Source organism: Paramisgurnus dabryanus, chromosome 16, assembly GCF_030506205.2.
Source record: "Paramisgurnus dabryanus chromosome 16, PD_genome_1.1, whole genome shotgun sequence".
NCBI classification, from domain to species: domain Eukaryota; kingdom Metazoa; phylum Chordata; class Actinopteri; order Cypriniformes; family Cobitidae; genus Paramisgurnus; species Paramisgurnus dabryanus.
The window spans coordinates 32439166-32461476 of NC_133352.1; the positions used below are offsets into that span (position 1 = coordinate 32439166).

The following is a 22311-nucleotide window of genomic DNA, read 5'->3' on the forward strand; positions in this document are numbered from 1 at the left end:
ACCGATGCAAATAAATAAGTATGCATGCTGCATAATACTCAGTAGTAGTACGCTAATATGCTATTTCGAACAGAACCCAGATGAAAAATTAGCAATGCGCACCTGGTTGAGTCTGGTGGTGGATGAAGGCAGCAAAGGTCGGCAAAATTTCTTCATTGAGCCGATAGCGGCAGGAAAAGCAGGAGCGGAGAAGAGAGCGGCCACCAGATTGATCCTGAAAATCCATGACATCATTTCCTCCTCGCTCCTACACACAGACACAAGTCAAATAAATCATAACGTGCTTTAACAAAAAAAAAAAAATTGAAAGTGAACTGATGCCTAAGAACAGTAAGAGGTGATGCTCACGGGGCCTGCAGCAGAAAGACCCTCCAGTCCGAGGTCTTCAGTTTAAGGACGTTGGGTCTCTTGCTGTAGTCGCAGGCTCGCGTGGCCATGGCGTGATGAATCCGGATCGCGTTCTTCAGATCCACCTCTGACAGATCCTTATCAGGCTTATACTCATCCTGAACACACGGGGGTGACAGAGAGCAGTGTAAGTGCAAGAAAACACTATCACACACACTGCTACAAGACATAATAGTATTTCCCCATTTTGCAGTAGGAGTATGTTTAAAAATAAACTGGAAAAAAATGACAAAATATTAATTGAAAATGGCCTTATTCCTAGGCAGCACTCCAACGATACTGCAGCATACTAACGTTATGAAAAATGTATCATTGCATACACAGAATGAAATACTAGCATATTATTTTTTGTGAAAAAGATCACAATAATAATGAACAAGAGCTAAAAGTTGCATGATTTGCATTGTGACAAAATATCTGATGCTCTGATTTCTCCTTCATATGAACAGGTATACAACATACAGTATAAACAACTAAATCTTTCACATAAAAACATAGCAGGTCATGACCCTGAACCATAAAATCATTCATACACCACAAAAAATGACTTTCTTAGTATTTTTGTCTTGTTTTTTTTGTACAAATATCAACAATTTCTTAAATCAAGATGTATTTTCTCAATGAGCAATAAATTGAAATAATAATAAAATAAGCAAAAAATCTTTTTTCTTAAACACTTAATTCAGGAAAACATTTTCTTACCCCATTGACAGATTTTTTTGCTTGTAGTTTTTAGACAAAAAATATCAAATTTAAGGGAATTTGTACATAAAAAAGCACAAAAAAACCTGCCAATGGTGTAAGCAAAACATCTTTTTTCTTTAACACTTAATTCAAGAAAAATCAAGAACATTTTTTTACCCCATTGACAGATTTTTTTGCTTCTAGTTTTTAGACAAAAAATATCAAATTTAAGGGAATTTGTGGATAAAACGAGCAAAAAATCTGCCAATGGGATAGCAAAAAAAATAATTCTTTAACACTTAATTCAAGAAAAAAATCAAGAAAATTTTCTTTATTTTTTTTTCTTCTAGTTTTTAGACAATGGGAAAGCAAAAAATATTTTTTCTTAACCACTTTATTCAAGAAAAATCTAGATTTTTTTTTCTTACCCCATTGACAGATATTTTGGCTTCTAGTTTTTAGACAATGTGTAAGCAAAACATCTTTTTTCTTTAACACTTAATTCAAGAAAAATCAAGAAAATTTTCTTACCCCATTGACAGATTTTTTTGCTTCTAGTTTTTAGACAAAAAACATCAAATTTAAGGGAATTTGTGCATAAAACGAGCAAAAAATCTGCCAATGGGATAGCAAAAAAAAAAATTCTTTAACACTTAATTCAAGAAAAATCAAGAAAATTTTCTTGATTTTTTTTCTTCTAGTTTTTAGACAATGGGTAAGCAAAAAATCTTTTTTCTTAACCACTTTATTCAAGAAAAATCTAGATTTTTTTTTCTTACCCCATTGACAGATTTTTTTGCTTCTAGTTTTTAGACAATGTGTAAGCAAAAATCTTTTTTCTTAAACACTTAATTCAAGAAAAATCAAAAAAATGTTCTTACCCCATTGACAGATTTTTTTGCTTCTAGTTTTTAGACAAAAAATATCAAATTTAAGGGAATTTGTGCATAAAACGAGCAAAGAATCTGCCAATGGGATAGCAAAAAAAAATTCTTAAACACTTAATTCAAGAAAAATCAAGAAAATTTTCTTGATTTTTTTTCTTCTAGTTTTTAGACAATGGGTAAGCAAAAAATCTTTTTTCTTAACCACTTTATTCAAGAAAAATCTAGATTTTTTTTTCTTACCCCATTGACAGATTTTTTTGCTTCTAGTTTTTAGACAATGTGTAAGCAAAAATCTTTTTTCTTAAACACTTATTTCAAGAAAAATCAAAAAAATGTTCTTACCCCATTGACAGATTTTTTTGCTTCTAGTTTTTAGACAAAAAATATCAAATTTAAGGGAATTTGTGCATAAAACGAGCAAAGAATCTGCCAATGGGATAGCAAAAAAAAATTCTTAAACACTTAATTCAAGAAAAATCAAGAAAATTTTCTTGATTTTTTTTCTTCTAGTTTTTAGACAATGGGTAAGCAAAAAATCTTTTTTCTTAAACACTTAAAAAATTTTATAAAAAAAACAAACAAACAAAAAAGTCTTACCCCATTGACAGATATTTTATTTGCTTCTAGTTTTTGGGGTAAGCATACCCCCCCACTACTCCCACACACACACACACACACATACATACATACACTCCCACACAAATGAATCATATCATCGATGTGTACAAACTTGTTCATTTAACAGTCAACTCTTTGTCATGGATGAGAAAGTGTGAGAATCTGTACATAAAATATACTCAGTGCATGGGAAAGGTATTCCACTGTCTCGTGGCCTATCTAAATATTAAGAAAATCGCCATTAAAGTTGTACAAATAAAGTCTTTAGCATCACATATTACCAATGATAAATACATTTTATATATATTTACGGTAGGAAATTTACAAAATATTTTCATGGAACATGATCTAAACATTTTTATTTTTGGCATAAAAACAATAATTTGGCTATTGCTACAAATATAACTATGCAGCTGGTTTTGTTGCCCAGGGTCACAAATGTGAATACAAACATAGTATGGTATAGGGGAATATATATATGCGTACCAAACGTGTATCCAGATTCAAGATGATGTAATGCATGAGCTGTTGTCTGCTCTAGAGTATGTTGCAGTGTGTGTGTGTGTGTGTGTGTGTGTGTGTGTGTGTGTGTGTGTGTGTGTGTGTGTGTGTGTGTGTGTGTGTGTGTGTGGGAAGTAGATTTGAATTACTTTCTGCAGGTAGAGAATCATCCCCTTCAGCACAGCATAAAACTTCTTCCAGCCTCTTCGGCCTCTCGGGGCTGCGGAAAAAGTGAACAAAACAGAAAGAATAAAGACAGACTTCACTAATGAGCTCTGGTGTTGTTTGCTGCAACATCAGCCGAGCCCACAAACACTACAGCCCACATTCATGCAGAAAAACACCTTACTGTTTAAATTAAAGCAACTGCATTAATAAAGTGAAATAAACATATGTTGCATTCCTACATTATCATGTTTTTCCACTTAAAGAACAGGGAATTTTTGATGTTGCAAATTATTTTAGGTGGGGCACAGAGTGCACAGCCACTCTTCATACTGTAATCATAATTATTAACATCAATTACACTCCAAAACCTTTTAAATGCAATATTCGTATACACAGACAAAAGAGAAGCGTTTATAAATTATTTTATTGCTAAATTACAAATAATGAAAAACTCGCTTAACAGTCACTGACTTCTTTGATTGTCTGTAATGATCAAAAAATTATCAACATTTTATTATTTTTTTAACTGCATTAAATTGCATTTATGTTTTTAATTCAGGGTTCCCACAGCTTAGTTAACTTCAAATTCAAAGACCTTTCAAGGACTTTCCAGGTCCAATACCCTCAAATTCAAGGACTAAATGTGGGGACACATTTCAAGTGAGAGCAAGGTTACATCGTGTTACCTTTTAAGATACATTCTTACAGTTCCCTTTTGAGGGAACTCGTGCTGCGTCACTGCGGTGACACTTTGGGGACGCCTCCAGGAGTAAGTGCGTCTGAATGTGTATATCAAATTCAACCAATGGTGAGGCTTAACGGCTAAGACAGGGTGATGCGGGAGCCAGGAAGTATATCGCTATCTGAAATATTGCCAAAGACGACGTTACAGGGACGCAGGAAGTATGGCAAGGGAGACGCAGCGTCCCGTTCCCTTCTCAGGGAACAACAGTTACATACGTAACCCGATACGTTTTCATGTTTCAAACACAACTATGCAAAAAAGCATTTTGGTATGAATTAACATTCACATACAGAAGATATAAGAATTTAAAGCGAACAGTTTAAAAAGTGTTTTTAAAAAGTCTAGAATTTTTTTGATATTATCCTAAACTACACAGGGAATATGGAATGCTTTTAAAAAATGCCAGCAGCTGGATGTTTTTCCACGATTTGCACCAGCGCTCAGCGTTTTTGTCAGTGCGCCGACAAAGTTCACCTTTGCACGAAAAGAGTACATATTAGTACCTCACCTCAGAGGGACATACAGTATTGGTACCAAATGTATACAGTACATACAGTATCTGTACCTTAATGGTGTTGAAACAAGGGCTGAGTTTCTGTAGACTGTAGCAAGTCACAATCTACTTTTTGAACCCTAGCGACATCTAAAGCAATGTTGATATAAACACAAAATACTTGAAACACACTAATTTTTATTCACTAAAATGATTACAAAGCGTGAAGCTGCTTGGAATGTGGAGACTCTGATTGTGTTTATCTCCCAAATGAATGTGGACATAATGTCCTATCAAATGTTGTCCAAGCTAATAATTCACACTTACTGCGTTTGCCATCCATCTCTGCGTGACTTTTGCGCGACAGAACGCCGTGTTTGTACGTGACAGCGTTGAGTAAAAGCGGAATGGCAATGAAAGGGTTACTGCCATCCGTTACCCTGACAACCCGTTTCCCCCCGGCCTCGCACTGCTCCTCCACCAGCTCAGACAGACTCTTCCTCAGCTCCTCTTCCTCACTGCAGAGAAACACAGGATTATTCATGCACACGTGTGCAGGTGTTACAACATTATACCCAGAGATCAGGTTCAGATGTCACATGATAACGCAGGCGCTCTTGGGGATAATATTGGTTACTCACATCGCCCACTCCAGCTTCTCGTTCTTTATCGAGTTATAAAGCACCTAAACCAGGACAGAGATAAATGAGACTGTTAATACCCCACGTCTAAAACACAGACACTATGAGGCTGTTGTGAAAGGAAAAACTTCTCATTTTTAAAATGTCTGGGACCGAGCGTATAGAAGACTACAGTATCCAATATAAACACAATTGCATCTTCCAATGCTGCTTCGTGGCTAAATCATATTACACATTTCTTATTAGGCTGTTAGTGTGTGAACCAAATTACGTTTGGTGAGAAAATCACACTTTGATAGTAGACACGCATGTGTTCAAATAGTAATAATGTGATAAAACAAAGAAGCAGCCACACGTCTACAATATAATCACCTTGAGTAAGTCTTTGGGAAAGTCTTTGCCGTCGTTAAGTCCGTCCAGATTGCTGATGAACTGCTGACAGGACATCTTTTTCCCAATGTTCTGAAAACAACACAAAAACACCACACAACGTTATACATGTTGTGATATATGGACATTATTAAGTGATGAAAACACTACTGAAATTTACCATACACTCAAAATGTCATGGGTTATTTTCAACTTGGCGCTGGGTGAAAAAGGGACAAACCTAGCCGCAGGGTTAAATGAAACTGGTAAATGTTAATATTTGATGCAACAAAGGGTTAAAACAACCCAGCATTTTGGGTTAAAACAACCCCACATAGGTTAAATTACAACCTAGCAGGATGGGTTTGTCCCTTAAAGGGATAGTTCACCCTTTGTCATAATTTTTTTCGTTCTCATGTTGTTATGAATCTGTATAAATTTCTGTTTTTTGATGAACACAAAAGAAGATATTTGGTGATGGAAAGCACACAGCTGATTGTAACCATTGACTTCCATAGTAGGAAAAACAAATACGATCATGGGTACCGTTAACTATGTGGTAACAATCACTTATCAAAATATCTTTAAAAAAAACTCATACAGGTTTAGAACAACATCAGGATGAGACAATTAGACAAATTTTTCATTTTTGGGTCAACTGTCTCTTTAAACCCAGCAGTTTTTAAAGTGTAGTGACATGTACTGTACAGTGAAGTTGACAATTGACCTTTCGCCGGCCCCTCCCCCAAAACGGCCATTGTCCAATCACACATCACAGCAACCGTTACTATGCGAGCACGTCCGACAAACATTCACGCCCGCAGCGCTTGTGAGCGGTGCATACAATGGATAAAACAGTGTGGACTGCCCCATCCAGTTAAATGTGTCGAACATTTACGAAGCATAAATACGTCTGCACAAAGGTAAGGCTTACAGCTAACTAGTTACAGTGTGGTCTAAATCTACTAACTAGAAGCAAGAACACAAATTGGACCAAAGTTATGATTACCATCAATATAATTGCCAGAATGTTAACCTACTCTCTAAGATAATTTAATGAGTTATTTTGCCAACATTAGTTAACATGTTAGCTAACGCTAGCTACATTAGCTGCTGTTGTGTTAGGACTTTCAGCTCCCAAACTTTATTTTTCGTCAGTTTATGACAAAGTCGAACATAGCGCCCTAACAATTAACTTTAAATAATTTGTTTTTATCTTTCATGTAGCATTTTATGAACGGAAAACCTACCCCTTATTTTACCCCTTACAATCCCGTAAATGCTGTGCAATTTTATTATATTATACATTTTATTTATTATATTGTCCTGCAACTTTTAAGCCAAAGCAGTTTCCTATTTGTGAATTCTGGTTATCACCAAAGGAAATAAAACATTATGATTCTTAAAACGGCTATCCTCTAAACAACAAAAATGTTAGTAAGCTTTGAATGGCTTTGAAACACATGTAGGTTTAGCTAGCTAACATACCCTTGTATTTGCAATAGACATTAATAGACCGTACCATATGAAAGAGAACTTACCCGGCAGTGCAAGAGCATGACTGGTTCACAAGGCTGTGCTGGTTGCATTTGAGTTACCGGTCATGTGGTTTCTAATTTTTTGCTTGAGACCGGTAAGCATTAGCCTCGATAGTAGCCGTGTCTCCTTCATTGCGTATTTTTATATTTTGAATATATCCCTCCACTGCATACTGTAAACCCTTTTGCCTCGATCTGGAGGAAATCGCGGAGGTATTGCTCCAAAAAAGGTCACTGACACGCACGGTAGAGATGCGCGGTTGGCGGTTACAGCCGCGGACTCCGCGGATAAACCGCGGATCGGGCGGATGACGTGACGAAAAATAATATTTTAATTAGATTCGGGCGGGTGGCGGATCGACTGCTTGTTAGCTGTGTCCTTCTAAGCATGCAACCTTAAAAGGTGAGCACTCTGTCTTTCAGGGTGGCAGCCTCAGAAGTTCTCAAAGAGAACTGAAATGAGACGGTCTAGCCTTCTGAGGACCCATAATTTGCGTCACCTGTTGCACGCGCCCCCAGTAGCCCCCACCGCGCCTGTCAGCAGAAAACAGCGGAGACATTTCTGACTTATTAAAATAAATATGTAATCAAAAATATTTATTTTAGAAAATATGACACATTGATGTAGATTAAACTATTCAACAGTATATCAAATAATCAACCTTATGTTGCAAATATACGCAACATAAACAGAATAATATTAACACAAAACATAACTTATAATACTAAAACAGTGACTAGAAAAAGTTTTCTAATACACTTTTATTTAATAAAGGTTTTAATTGTTTGGGATAGCCTCGGCATGTTAAGAATCCATTCGTTCTATCATTAACAGCGCAGAGAAATGAGGACGCATTTTGACATGAGAATTAAAAACAAAGGAAATAGAAGGTCAGAAAAGGTTTGCCTGGAATAAGTTTTACAAAGTGGTAAATCAGGATGACACCAGTGCAGACTATGTAATTTGTGCGTTTAAATTAGGCATTACTTATTTATTTATTTATTTATTTTTGTCCCGTGTGCGCCGATCGGAGACTGAGTTCACTGCTGATATTCTAGAGCTTTCTAGTCTCGCGGCTGTCATCAGCAGCGTCTTGCATCGCCCAGTCAGCGGATGGCGGGCGGGTGCGGTTTTGAAAACTGGTCAGAAACGTTGGTGCGGATGGATGGCGGACGGATGATGAGTTTTGTGATGCGGTTGCGGATGAAATAATAGCCCATCCGCGCATCTCTAACGCACGGGTATATCGCTTTCCGTCATGGCAATCTGTCGCGCTGGTCATTTGTTTGTCGGAAGTAGCAACAGTAACTAAGGGGGGCGGGGCTCGGCGAAAGGCTAATTACAAACACCAAAAATTACAGAAAGCTCTTTTTACCGTTTTAAGGATATATAAATAATACAGCATTAAATACTTATTAACTCATTCCCCGCCAGCCTTTTTTTTAAGTTGCCCGCCAGCATTTTTTTGTTATTTTTTACAAAGTTTCACAAAATGCCTTCCAGGAAAATTTTCTTCTATAAATATATAAAAATACAAATATATCAAATGAAAGAACAGACCATCTACTTTCAAACTAACAAACAAACAAAACAGGGAAAAAACTTTTCATCCTATCTTTATATTTTCTCTGATAATAAACTCTTAAATATGGGTATTTAAGCTAAAATAATTGCATTTTTGTGAAGGAATTTTATTAAAGATCAGATTCAGAACAATCATCAAAACATACACTTAGTAAAATTAATAAATCATTTTTTGCTTACATTTTTTTTATATAAATTGGTAAGAGTAGTGGATAATCGCGGTATTACAGATTACCATAAAAACTCATCAGTAACACGTTTTTTTTTCATAAATGTTTTCTCTTAATTGACAATATAACTCGTCAATGGCGGGGAATGAGTTAAAATAGATATAGTATTTTGGTGGAAATGTTTGTAAGGGTACATAGTCAAACCGAAAATTAAGTGATTACTAAACCATGTGAAACATAATGCAAAAATACTTCGGCCCGTTTTCACAGCCCACTGCCAGACAAAAATATATGTTTGAGTAGGGCTGCTCGATTATGGGCAAAATCATGATTGTTTTGGCAAAGATCATAATTACGATTGTTTAACGATTACTAAGTGACTTTGAAAACATGCATTTATTTAACCTTTATAGTAATTAAGTGTTGCAATAGACTACATGTGTGAAAGCAGTGGTGCTTTAACAAACACAATTTATATTTTAATCACACAATAATTGCTTTTACCACGATTATCTTGTTTTTGTAATTGTTTGAGTTAAAAACTGAAATTGAATGAACTGCACAGCCCTATGTTTGAGGTGTCTTAACCGAAAACAACTTGCCACAACATAATCTTAAAATACAGTATATCAGTGCCATTGTTTTTTCCTCAAGATGCACAAGAATAATGTTTTGGTAACACTTTACTTGAAGGGTTGTTCATACGCATGAAGGAGATTTTACGCACTTATATGACAACTGTCCTTAAGTGTCATTCGGTCATTTTTAATGCAATGATGACATTGTTTGAGATGTCTTTGTTATGACAACTTGACATAAACCAATACATCATAACTTGTCATGACAACTTGACATTACCAAGACAACATAACTTGTCATAACTCTGTCATAAACATGACAGATAAATTATCCAAATTAAGAAACTACCTAGCTTTATGGGTTAACATTAACGGTCATGTTGGTTTTGACATTTGCTGTCATGAGGCCGTTATAAATGTGTCTGGCCACTTTTTACAGTGATACCAGTGAAACTTGTCATTAAAATGTTATTAAGTGTTAATACTCTGTCTAATAGTTTTATAACAGCATCATAAATATTTTTCTTGACCTCAACTACAGTGGTACAAATTCAATTTGTCATAAGCTGTCATTAAGTGTTAATACGCTGTCAAGTAGTTTTATAACAGCATTATGAATATTCTTAATTTCTTCCAGGTGTTAGAGAAATAAAATCAATTATCCAATAATAATAATAACAATAATAATAATTAAATTTTATTGCATTTGGAGACAGATTAATCCAAAATTAAAAGAGAACAGTACAATGGTGGTTTAAGCCATGCAGAATTTGATCCATATCGCTGCAAAAATGTTAATTTAATGTTAATTAAATTAATTAAATTTTTTAGCTTTTTTCTTCTATGTAAGAAAATGTCGGAACCCTCTGTTATTTGTCAGTTTTTTTTAATATTTATTATGCACATACATAAAGTTAAATATAATCTTTTGACATTAGTATTAACACTTAATGACTAAGGGTGCATGTCCATACTCAGGCTAGATCATTGAGGTCATTCCACGGTCTATGCATTAGAACAAAGGAGACCGAGCATTTTCAGTGGCGGCGTTTACATTATGATGCTTAAAAGAGTTATGTTGTCTTGGTAATGTCAAGTTGTCACGACAAGTCATGATGCTTTGGTTTTTGTCAAGTTGTCATAACAAAGACATCTCAAACAATGTCATCTCTGCATTAAAAATTACATAACTGAGCGAATGACACTTAATAAAAGTTGTCATAAATGTGCACAAAATCCCCTTTATGTTCATGACACGTGTCATGTCATGATTATGAAGCTGTCATGTCAGTTTTATAAACACCCCTTCAAGTAAAGTGTTACCAAAGTTTTTTTTCTAAGTCAGTATTATAATTTAACCGAGGCCTAATCCAATCTTTGTCTGTATATGTTTTTTTTACCTCAACTGGTTTTCCACGAACACACAAACTGATAAAAATGTATACCGTGTAATGCACTGTAAGCTGTTTTTAATAAAAAAGCATCTGCCAAATGCACAAATGTATGCCAGTAAATGTTTTGAACCCACTAAGCAATACTTTTGATGTGCATGCAGTTTACAAAACTGTCAGCAGATGGCGAACTGACTCTATACACAATTTCTAGAGAAATCATTCCCTTCAACCACACAGATCTAATATAGATGAATAATATTTCACAAATGATGGATGAAAGCAGATTAAAGTAAGCCAATTCCAGCCGGAGACATTAAACAGGAAGAAAAACCACAGAGGAAGAGAAAGAGAAAGAAACACTCACCACCTGCCGCAGAGAGAGTTAGAAAGGGAAGAGAGAGAAGAGAGATGGAGAGAGATGTCTTTAGATCAGTCAGGTAAAACTGTAGTATTACTGAGGAAAAGACAATAATGCGTTTAGTAAATAACAATATTAATACAATGGTTCTAGATCCGTAAGCGGCAGATCTGCTGTAAGAAGCTGGAAAAAGATTTCATCATATCATAAACCAGCCACATAATATGGCATGGATAGAATAACAAACTAAAAAGACTTATCACCAAAAAGGAGACACTTTTTCATCTCTTCTTGTTAAAGGCAGGATGCATGATTTTTGAAAAACACTTTGGAAAAGGAAGTCAGGCCGAGTACCAAAACACACTTGTAGCAGTAAGGGGCGTGTCTACTAACCGACATTGTTGCGTATGTGTGAGGTGGGTCTATCAAAAGAAGGTCCAGATTCTATTGGGGTAGGGGCGTGTTTGTTTAGGTGATTTTAAATATCAACATTGGCATTCAAAGATCATGCACCCCGCCTTTAAGGTCAAAGGCAGCGTGTCAGAAACTCTCTGGCATTTTAATAGACGCTAAATTAGACAGACGCCAACATGAACAGGCACATCCTTGAAAAAGTTTAAACATCAAACTTGCAAAGAGGATAAAGATGGTGTGTGCCAACCACAATGTGTTTTGTGTGCTGATTTATTGGCTTGATAAATTTTTTTTATGTTTTTGTACAGACTGGAATTCGGTACTTGTTAGGGCATAATTTTACACTTGATGTCCAGTGTAAAATTTAGATCCTAAAGCAAAGCAAGTTAAGAACGACTTATGAAGACTCATTGAAAGGGAAGTTAAGTGATGATGATCAATTCATTATCGTATAGAGTTACAGACACAGAGCACATCATCTGGAAAACATTGCACTGGTTGTACACTCTAAAAAATGCTGGGGTATTTTCAAAAGCGGATGAGCCCAGCCCATTGGGTTGTAATTTAACATATAATGGATTGTTGTAACTCAAAGTTGGGTCAAATATAAAAATTTTCTGGGTTAATTTAACCCAAAGGTTGGACTTGTTCGTTTCCACCTGCTGTATTTGCATACACCTAATAAATGTCTTTTAAAAACATGATTCACATACATTTTGAACATAACAAAAACATCTGCTGTCATACAAATAATTTTTAGTCGGTAAATGATAACATGCATGCACTCTAAAATATCCAAGGATATTTTCAACCCAGCATTGGGTCAAAAAGGGACAAACCCAGCTGTTGGGTTAAATTAAGGGGGGTTAAGTGGTATTTCATGCATTCTGACTTATTAACACAGTTTAAGAGTTGGTTTTCTCATGCTTAACAAATGCAAAGTGTTAAAAAAACTGTTGGACGTGTTACAGAGTATTTCTGTGCCGAATGCACTACGCCAGGGTTCGTACAAGTTTCTGAAAGTTTTTTCGATTACAGGTCAGCTGAAATTTCAGGGATAAGCCATAGGTATCACTTTTTTATGGGATTTTTCCTCGGAAAACCACGGCTTCAGCGGGAGTGCGAGAGTTTTATATTAAAGGAATAGTCTACTCATTTTCAATATTAAAATATGTTTTTACCTTAACTAAGAACTGTTGAATCATCCCTCTATCATCTGTGTGTGTGCACGTAAGCGCTGGAGCGCGCTGCGACGCTACGATAGCATTTAGCTTAGCCCCATTCATTCAATGGTACCATTTAGAGATAAAGTTAGAAGTGACCAAACACATCAACGTTTTTCCTATTTAAGACGAGTAGTTATACGAGCAAGTTTGGTGGTACAAAATAAAACATAGCGCTTTTCTAAGCGGATTTAAAAGAGTAACTATATTTTATGGCGTAATAGCACTTTTGGGAGTACTTCGACTCGGCGCAGTAACACCCTCCCTCTCCCATTATGAGGGTGAGAAGGGGAGCGGACTTTTCAGGCGAGTCGAAGTACTCCCAAAAGTGCTATTACGCCATAAAATATAGTTACTCTTTTAAATCCGCTTAGAAAAGCGCTATGTTTTATTTTGTACCACCAAACTTGCTCGTATAACTACTCGTCTTAAATAGGAAAAACGTTGATGTGTTTGGTCACTTCTAACTTTATCTCTAAATGGCAGCATTGAATGAATGGGGCTAAGCTAAATGCTATCGTAGCGTCGCAGCGCGCTCCAGCGCTTACGTGCACACACACAGATGATAGAGGGATGATTCAACAGTTCTTAGTTAAGGTAATAACATATTTTAATATTGAAAATGAGTAGACTATTCCTTTAAGACTCAACAATGGTCTGAAATAAGAAGTGTGTTTTTGGATGTAGGGAGAAGAAAGCCAGCATTAGGAAAACAATGGATATAATTTGTTTATCCGGGGTAGGAGTTTTGTGTGTGTGTGTTTAACGTTGGATTTCATTGAAAAGTCCCAACCGGGTCATAAGTTGCATGCGGTAAGTAAGGCTATGTCCGAAACCGCATACTGTTCAGTAGGTACTGAATGAGATGAAGTACTTACTTACTGACTGTTAAAACAGTAGGTACTGTATAGTATGAATCCTAGTAGTATGAATGCGATTCGGACATACTACATCCACCATGTTGATACATCACGTGGCATACGTCATCATCACGTCATGTCATACCAGCGCAAAAACGCTACTTTCGCCTTTCTTCTTCGTTACATAACTTTGGGATAATGAAGTGTCCATCGTATGCATGCTTCAAAATCTTAACGGAAGTAGTAGGTCATCCGTGTACTTTTTGCATACTGTTTTTGGAATACTACATATTCGGCCTCGCCTACTATATAGCATGAAAGGCGGTTTCGGACGCAGCATAAGACTTTTGTGTTATGTTGGAAATAGGGCCGTAAGTGCATATTATATAAACGACACAAACATGTAGTAAATCATAAGTTATCCAGTCAGTGTTGTATAAAGTGTTGACTCGGACTCACTCCTACCAAATTTGTTTGTATATTATCGGAAAGACTAGGTAAAGCTAATCAGTCTTTTATAAATCTGATTAAACTAAAGACTCTTCAGAGATATAAAGCATGTAATACTACTCTATAGGTACTCCAGATTAACATCAGAAACAGCATGCGTTACACTGAAAAAAATGATTCATTCAATTTACTCATTTTTTTTAAGGTAAGTGGTTGCAATCAATTTATTTAAGCTACATTTAAACAAAAGTTTTTTATTTTACTTTACTTTACTAATCTTTTTGTTTAAATGTAGCTTAAATAAATTGATTGCAACCACTTACCTTAAAGGACAAGTTCGGTATTTTAGACTAAAAGCCCTGTTTTCAGATTGTTTATGGTGAAATAGAACGGTTTTGACTGAAATGTCGACATATGCGGCTGCCCCGAGAATTTTTGCGTGTTTGTGTTTCACCTCCCACCTCTACAATGGGTTTAATGGTGCACTGGAACAATCCTTCCTAAAATGCATTAAACTTTCGTTTACAAAGACGTGAAACTCACCGAGTGGTCAGGGGTGTTCACTGATATGCTCACACAAAAATCGCTGCAAAAGATGCTTTCCAACAGCTGTTTTAGCATTCGTTGTTAACTTGTGGACCTATTTTTCCAAACGCCTCACACCCGTACATTCTTCCGCTTAGAGCTTGAATTATAGACACTCCAGCCCAGGTGGTGGCGCTAATCTGCCATTGCCAATTGCAAGAATAGAAACAAAGTTCCCGGCGCGGAGTGATACCGTACCTCACAGGACATCTAATACAAGTCAATGGAGTTGGCAAAAACTACAATAAAACAGCTGTTGGAATGCATATTTTGCAGTGATTTTTGTGTGAGCATACCAGTGAACACCCCTGACCACTCGGTGAGTTTCAAGTCTTTGTAAACGAAAGTTTAATGCATTTTAGGAAGGATTGTTCCAGTGCACCATTAAATCTATTGTAAAGGTGTGAGGTGAAACACAAACACCACAAAATTCTCGGGGCAGCCGCATATGTCCAAATTTCAGTCAAAACCGTTCTATTTCATCATAAACAATCTGAAAACAGGGCTTTAAGTCTAAAATACCGAACTTGTCCTTTAAAAAAAATTAAGTAAATTGAATGAATCATTTTTTTCAGTGTATGGACGCTTTATATTTGACCCGATAATGGGTTAAATCAACCCAGAAAAGATTAAATTACATGGGGATTTAACCTTTTTGACCCAAGGCTAGACAATCCTGCATTTTTTACAGTGTATCAGAGCTGGAAAGTAGATTAAATCTTCGGACTGAGTAAAAAAATATACATTTTCCGATTTTAATCATACTTCAATTTAATGAAACAATATTGATCCAGGACATCACTGAATTGATTCTTAATGTGCTTGCATTACATGAGAGGATGTGAATATTACTTATACTTTGCATCTCATTCTGAAGTGGTGTGGAAGCATTTCATGTTCAAATGCAATGACGGTAAAGAAGAGGTTGACCAATTTTTTATACATGCAATGTCCAAATAAAGGCTTTATGGGCCTGTTTTAAACATGTTATGAACCTTTTTTTATTTCTTAAACATGTTTTGATTTTGTTAATAAATTACACTATTGCACATTAACAATGTTTTTGCTTTTTTACAGTAATATGCATTCTTCAGTTTGTGCACCTTGTGTGCAATGTATGCGCATATTTATCATTTCTTGTGGCAGTTTTTGTCACTCGAAGTAAAAATAAAAAGTATTAAATTATTGTGACGGCCTATTGTTAATAAAAATGTGATATAGCTAAGTAGGAGAGTTTCAATTACCATTAAAATATGGATTCCATGTTATAAAAACTAACATTTTGAATGAAATATTGATAATAGGGGATATTTTATCAAATTGAATTAAGACCATATCAATAAAAACTATTGATATGGCAATACCCAGCTAGTCAAAATAATAAATTTGTCAAAAGCACAAAAAATTACAAATTGAAGTATAGGAATTATGGAGGACATTACATTTCTGGACGCTTTGGTCATTATTATCAACTTTATACACAAGGAGTTCCCATATTGAACATTCATTGGCTGCTTGTCATCTGTGCCAACTCATCCATTAAAATGTTTGAATGAAAAACGCAGTCTTCCAGAGAAATGTGTATGTAGGCACAGTCTATATCTTTCAAGCATTTAGGCATACGCTTCAAATCAAAGCGATTTTATGATCATTATAAACATAAATTTTGTGAAGTATGTTCAAACATTTGTCTAACAGTGTGTGCGGACTGTAAGCCAGGCTGTAGAGGATCTAGAAATGAGAGAAGTAACTGAGACTAGTCTGTTTTCAGATCAATATGTGTTTGTTAATTAGATCAGAAACTATCATTAGTAGATAAAGTTAGTGCTGTGAGTGACGCTTTCCATCTCTAAGAATAATTTTGCTTTGCACAATCTGCAACAAAATCATTGTTTGCTATTTCCTCTTCCTGTAACAACATTTATTAAAAACCACAGGGGCTTGTGGATTCATTAAATAATAAAAACCTATTATTGCCAAACACGTCTGTAGTCAACATCAATAAACATACTCCACATGTAGCATGAACTGTATAAATAGTGCTGAATACATACGTGTCCATGCAGGTCTGTGTTTAGAAGCATAAGTGCGCAGGTTAATGTATGAGCCCCATCTATAAAAAACAAACAAACAGAGAAATCACATCATATCCTCAGTGAGGTTTCTTTAACACTCTTCTAAAATATAGTGTGCTGATCTACACAATGGAAGTTAAATCTACAGAAATGAGAATATTTTGGAGACTTGCCCTCCGAGGTGAACGCCTCTGGGTTAAAGCAGCAGAAGCGTTTGGAGAAATGCACCAGCACACGTTCTCTCTCCTGTGTCTCTCCCATCAGAGGAAAAGCTTTCAAGAAGTTCCTGCAATCAACATGAAATGAGGTACTTTTTGAAAGGCAACGGCCCCAGTGACAGCTTTTGTACCTTTTTTCTAAAATTGTAGCATATTGTCATTTCTAAATGCTCTAGAGAGCAGAGGTCTTTAAACTTTTTCCGGCCAAGGACACCTTTGATAGGGAGGAGAAGCAAGGACCCCAGTACAAAAATCAAATTACGATTGTACATTTTTTGTAATGATGGTTATGCTACAAATATATAACATTATTATTCATTTTGTATACACAAATATATACTGTTAACATACTATAACATTTTAAATTTATTGAATAGATTTTATCGGGGAACCATAATTGTACTCAAGTTTTATATTAATATATATGGGACCTTCTTTTAAGGTTTTTGGCCTATTACAGATTTTCTCAGTTGATTTGGAGCCTTTCTGAGATCGGAAAACACTTCTCAACAAGTCAGTTGTGCACAACATAAAAAGCAAATTCTCATTATGTTGGACAAACTGTAAATGCTTTGATACAATCATGCAGATGATTTTGTACAATTGTCTGCTGTTGCTACAATTTTAATTGCTTATGTTATTTTCATCAAAATATATTATCCTGGTTTGTTCTGTTGAGGTCTTACACCTCAAAACATTCAGGAATAAGTTCATCGTACAAGGCATTGTCATGCAAAATTGTTGACCTTTGTGTTATAATGTGTTACTGTAAGCATGTTGTCCATAGTGTTTTTTTTGTCTTTTGTAAATGTGAACTGAATTGATAAATTGCTGTCAAGTGAATCTTGAAATTTTGAGTTACAGAAAATTTAACATTTCTTACGGTTTACAGCAAACCTTTCTAATTTTTTATTTTTACTGTACAACATTTTTTTTTTCAATATCACAATGTGTGCATCATTAACCAACCACTGACACTTATAATTGTGTACACTTGGTATATTAACAACATTTATTATTGTTAATTATTGACTTGTTCATTTGACCTTGTTTATAAACAAGGACTTGTCATTTTGCGGGGACAGACATAAAAAATTACTTTGAAGAGATGAATAAATGGTTTTGAACAAGGCTTTTGCAGGACATCCATGATGCTGTGCAATTTGTACAAAGTGTTCTGAGAAATGCACGTATTATTTAGCAAATTTTAACCTCCTGAGACCCGGGATTTGGTTTGTCATTTTTCAGATGTACTACTAGCTATTTTGGGATTAGGAAAAACCAATAAATATAATAACCAAATATTTTTCTTAGAACACGAAGCAGTGTATTTGTCAATGTTTGTGTACAACAGGTTCCAGATACACAGAATTAAGTATTATGGTCCAAACATAAAAAAAATGATGTCCATGTATGTGGACATCCAGGTCTTAGGAGGATAAGAATGTTTCGAGAAATGCATCAAAGCAACTGAGAAAAACTGTAATGCATTTAAAAAAACAAAAACAAATTGAATTCAAATCAGTATTTGGAGGACTTCCAGTAATATTCACGCAGACCCCCAAGGGGCCCATGACCCCCTGTTACAGATCCATGTTCTTTGTGAATTTACTACGTCACAGAGCCTTTGCTTTGAGTTGATGATAGTTCATTATTTGTGATCCTAAGGCAGTGGTTTCTTTTTTGGCTATTCCACTTAACATTGTGGACCACCTAGCACCCCAAATCAATACCTTAACCCAGTGCTTCCCAATCCTGTTCCTCGAACCCCCCCCCACCCCCCGCCAGAAAGTTTTAGAAGTCTCCTTATTTAAAACACCTGATTCAACTGATCAGTCTTCAAAAATGGTAAACATGTCTCCCTAACAAGCTGATGAGTTAAATCAGGTGTGTTAAGGGGGGGGGGGTTCAATGGTATTTCAAGCATTCTGACTTATTAACACAGTTATAGAGTTGTTTCTTCATGCTAAACGTAGGCAAAGTGTCAAAAAAGCAGTTAGGTGCCGAATCCACTTCGCCAGGGTTCGTACAAGTTTCGGAAAGTTTTTTTCGATAACAGGTCCAGCTGACGTTTCAGGGGTTTCTATACGTATCACTTCTTTATATGGGCACGTCCCCAGGAAAACCCCGCCCACCCGTCAATCAGCGAGAGACGCTAGAGCTTGCAAACATCATATCACGCGACACAGCTTTTAAGATGAAGTGTGTCTCGTCTAAAGACTCACTTTTATTCGTTAGCTTTTAACTGTGTTTGAGTCGTGTGGTCCTTTTTGTGGTATTTATTATTTTTGTCTTCTGTATTTTATATTTATAAAGTGTTTCGTATGTTTTGATTTTTGTGTGCAGCACTTTGGAAACTTTGTGTATGTAAAATGTGCTATATAAATAAAGTGGATTTGGAAATAAAGTGGATTTTGTTTTTGGATGTAAGGAGAAGAAATCCAGCCTTATGGAAACAATGGATATAGTTTATTATCTGAGGTAGCAGTAGAGTTTTGCGTGTGTGTTTGATGCGGTGGATTTTCACAACCGGGTCATGAGTTGCATGCGGTAAGTAAGACTTCTGTCTTATGTTGGAAATAGTCGCAGGCATATTATATAAATGACATGAACATGTGGTGAATCATAAGTTAAAACAGTGTTGTATTGTTGCATGACTCATACTCGCTCCTCCCGCGGTAGTAACTCCTCCTTCTTAATGTTTTCGTACATTATCAGAAAAATTCGGTTAAGCTAATCTTTCTTTTATAAATCTGATTAAACTAAAGACTCTTTGGAGATATAAAGGATGTAATACTACTCTATAGGTACTCCAGATTTACATCAGAAATGCAGAAACAGCGTGTGTTACGTGAGCTTTACATAAACAGACATCTTAAACTTTCTGGGTGGGGGGCCTCGGGCACCAGGATTGGGAAGCACTGCCTTAACCTACAATTACCTACATGACTAAATAAGTCAAAGATATCTGATGCTGTATATGTCTCACATTGTACTACTGTTGAGCTGCAGATTTTCTGTTTCTATCCACATTGCATAACTGCAGTTAGTACCTTAAGTTCTTTCAGTTTAGGTATTTTTAGTGACATTGTACTTCATTTTTCCATTTTCAGAGGTTATTCGTGGAAATGAGAAGTCTAGCTTCTTAATAAAAACTTCTTTCCTTTACTACTGGTTAACCACCGTAACAAGGAAGCAACGTCTGTAGTGTTTTTAAAAACTTCCTACATAACATCACTGTGTTGCATTACACCACAGCCTTTAACAGCCGCAATGCAATAAAGCAATGATTTCCTGTCTTTCGTTTCTATTATTGTATGCACAAGCCCACATCTTATTGGTCTAAATATTCACTTTATGTATCTAATGCATATTAAAAATGTTATGCATATGCATATGAAAAGGTTCTGATGCCCTGCTCCAAACACAAAGAGTCATCGCAAACAAAATGTACTCACCTTAATGCTCTGTCTAAGGATAACCCTGTAAAGTCAAAGAAGCTCAGATATTCAGAGGCCACCAACTGGCTGAATTCATTACTGTAGGAGAAAGAGCAAAGAAGGATCGTGTGTAAACAATATCTCATCCTACTCCCTTACCCATTTATTACACTGATACGCATAACCACACACTCACTTTTTGCCCAGGTGTCGGGCAACGTCACAACGCTTAAAGCCCTCCAGGTAAAACAGTCGCTTGGCCAATCGTTTGGCAGCATCCGTGTCGACACGGCAACCGTTGGCGAGTGTGTCAGTGCTGCCACTCTCCAGCGTCTCCACGCTGCCCAACTCTGACTCTGAGTCGCACAGCGCATCTGTGAGGTTTGCATCACTGTGGAAACAAACATAGAAAAGTAAGACAACTACTCTTTACAGTTTCATTACCATTCATATGCAACACTCAGAAAAATGCAGACTAGCTGGTTAAAAATGTCAAAATGTTTAGATGGTTAATCAATTAGATCAGCTGGTGAGGTCATGGTGAACCTACTGTATATGCCATCCTGGTCAACCTGGATGGTAAGCCACACTGGCAAGGCTAATTGGAATACAAGTACAATTGGATCTTAACCGACACCAGCTACCAAATCTTATGTTGGCAAGACAAGGTACAATCTGTTACTTTCCAGCACATCCCTTATGGTTTTACTACAGTTTAAACAAAAAATAAAAACATGGTTCCTTTAGTTAAAGGAACAGTATGTAGGATTGTGGCCAAAAACGGTACTGCAATCACAAAACTTGTGGCTAAAACTGGTACTGCAATCACACAAATGGTGGCCAATAATCAACATGACAACATAAACATCAGTTGAGGGCTGCAACTCCACTTTTTAAATGATAATATCCTGTCCAGACCACTGTTGTCAGTGATATAAGTATTTGAAATGAAAATGATTTCTTAATGTCTAGTAACATATCTGGGCCATTTTATGATTCATTGATATACATTTCTTACATACTGTTCCTTTAAGGTATGGATGCAGTAATTTTGCTATTAAACCCTCAAAAATCTTTAACTTAATTTTTCTCCAAAGCTGACTCTGTCAAATTTAAAGGAACTGTGGCCAAAACTGGTATTGCAATCACAAAACGTGTGGCTAAAACTGGTACTGCATTCACACAGCTGGTGGCCAATACACAAGATGACAACATAAACATCAGTTGAGGGCTGCAACTCCACTTTTTAAATAACAATATCCTGGCCGGACCACTGTTGTGAGTGATATAAATATTTGAAATGAAAATGATTTCTAAATGTCTAGTGACATTTCAGGGCCATTTAATGATTAATTCATATACATTTCTTACATACTGTTCCTTTAAACCATGGATACTGTAGTAAGACCATAGTTGCAATCAATATGCAAAAAAACCTAGTTACTACAAAAAAGGTTATGCTTGTAACGGGTTGATTAGGACTGTCAAAGTTTGTTATATTTTGTATCTAACGTTAGCTGCTACTCTAAGTGAGATTGTCGATGGAGATATTCAATCGGAGCCATTGTGATCCTCCAGCTTTTCATGTCACTGAATTAGCATTTAGCTCATGGGTTGCAAACGGCAGCTTGAGAGAAACGCGAACTGAGAAACATCACCTCTAATTCAACTAATTAAAATCTTGACATGTACAATTACTGCAAAGAAGGTAAAAGGCTCATTAGAGTGCTCCTTAAATGAAATGGTAATTTGGGATGAGGGGGTTAAGCATCAACTATGCCCCAGAGATGACCAATCCTGAGTGAGTCGGTCAGACAGACCATTACTAAAGTGACAGACGTAAAGCTTTTGATATTACATATTTATGAATTTCTGTCTGGTTATGGTGCAAAAATGTGCATAACATACT

General features: G+C 36.0%; 1 protein-coding gene across 3 annotated transcripts in view; it reads right to left on the minus strand.

Moving 5' to 3' along the window:
- psd2 (pleckstrin and Sec7 domain containing 2) overlaps positions 1-22311 on the minus strand; it is a 45429-nt gene that overhangs the window by 2078 nt on the left and 21040 nt on the right. For 2 of the 3 annotated variants that reach the window (XM_065275249.2, XM_065275251.2), the window contains 10 exons: positions 20599-20793; positions 20421-20501; positions 16918-17030; positions 16722-16782; positions 5518-5608; positions 5146-5189; positions 4832-5022; positions 3248-3318; positions 349-506; positions 103-247 (listed from right to left, as the gene is read on the minus strand). In XM_065275249.2, coding sequence (XP_065131321.1) covers positions 103-247; positions 349-506; positions 3248-3318; positions 4832-5022; positions 5146-5189; positions 5518-5608; positions 16722-16782; positions 16918-17030; positions 20421-20501; positions 20599-20793 — 1150 coding nt within the window. The remainder of the gene's footprint in view (positions 1-102; positions 248-348; positions 507-3247; positions 3319-4831; positions 5023-5145; positions 5190-5517; positions 5609-16721; positions 16783-16917; positions 17031-20420; positions 20502-20598; positions 20794-22311) is intronic. The other variant, XM_065275250.2, reaches the window with a different exon arrangement.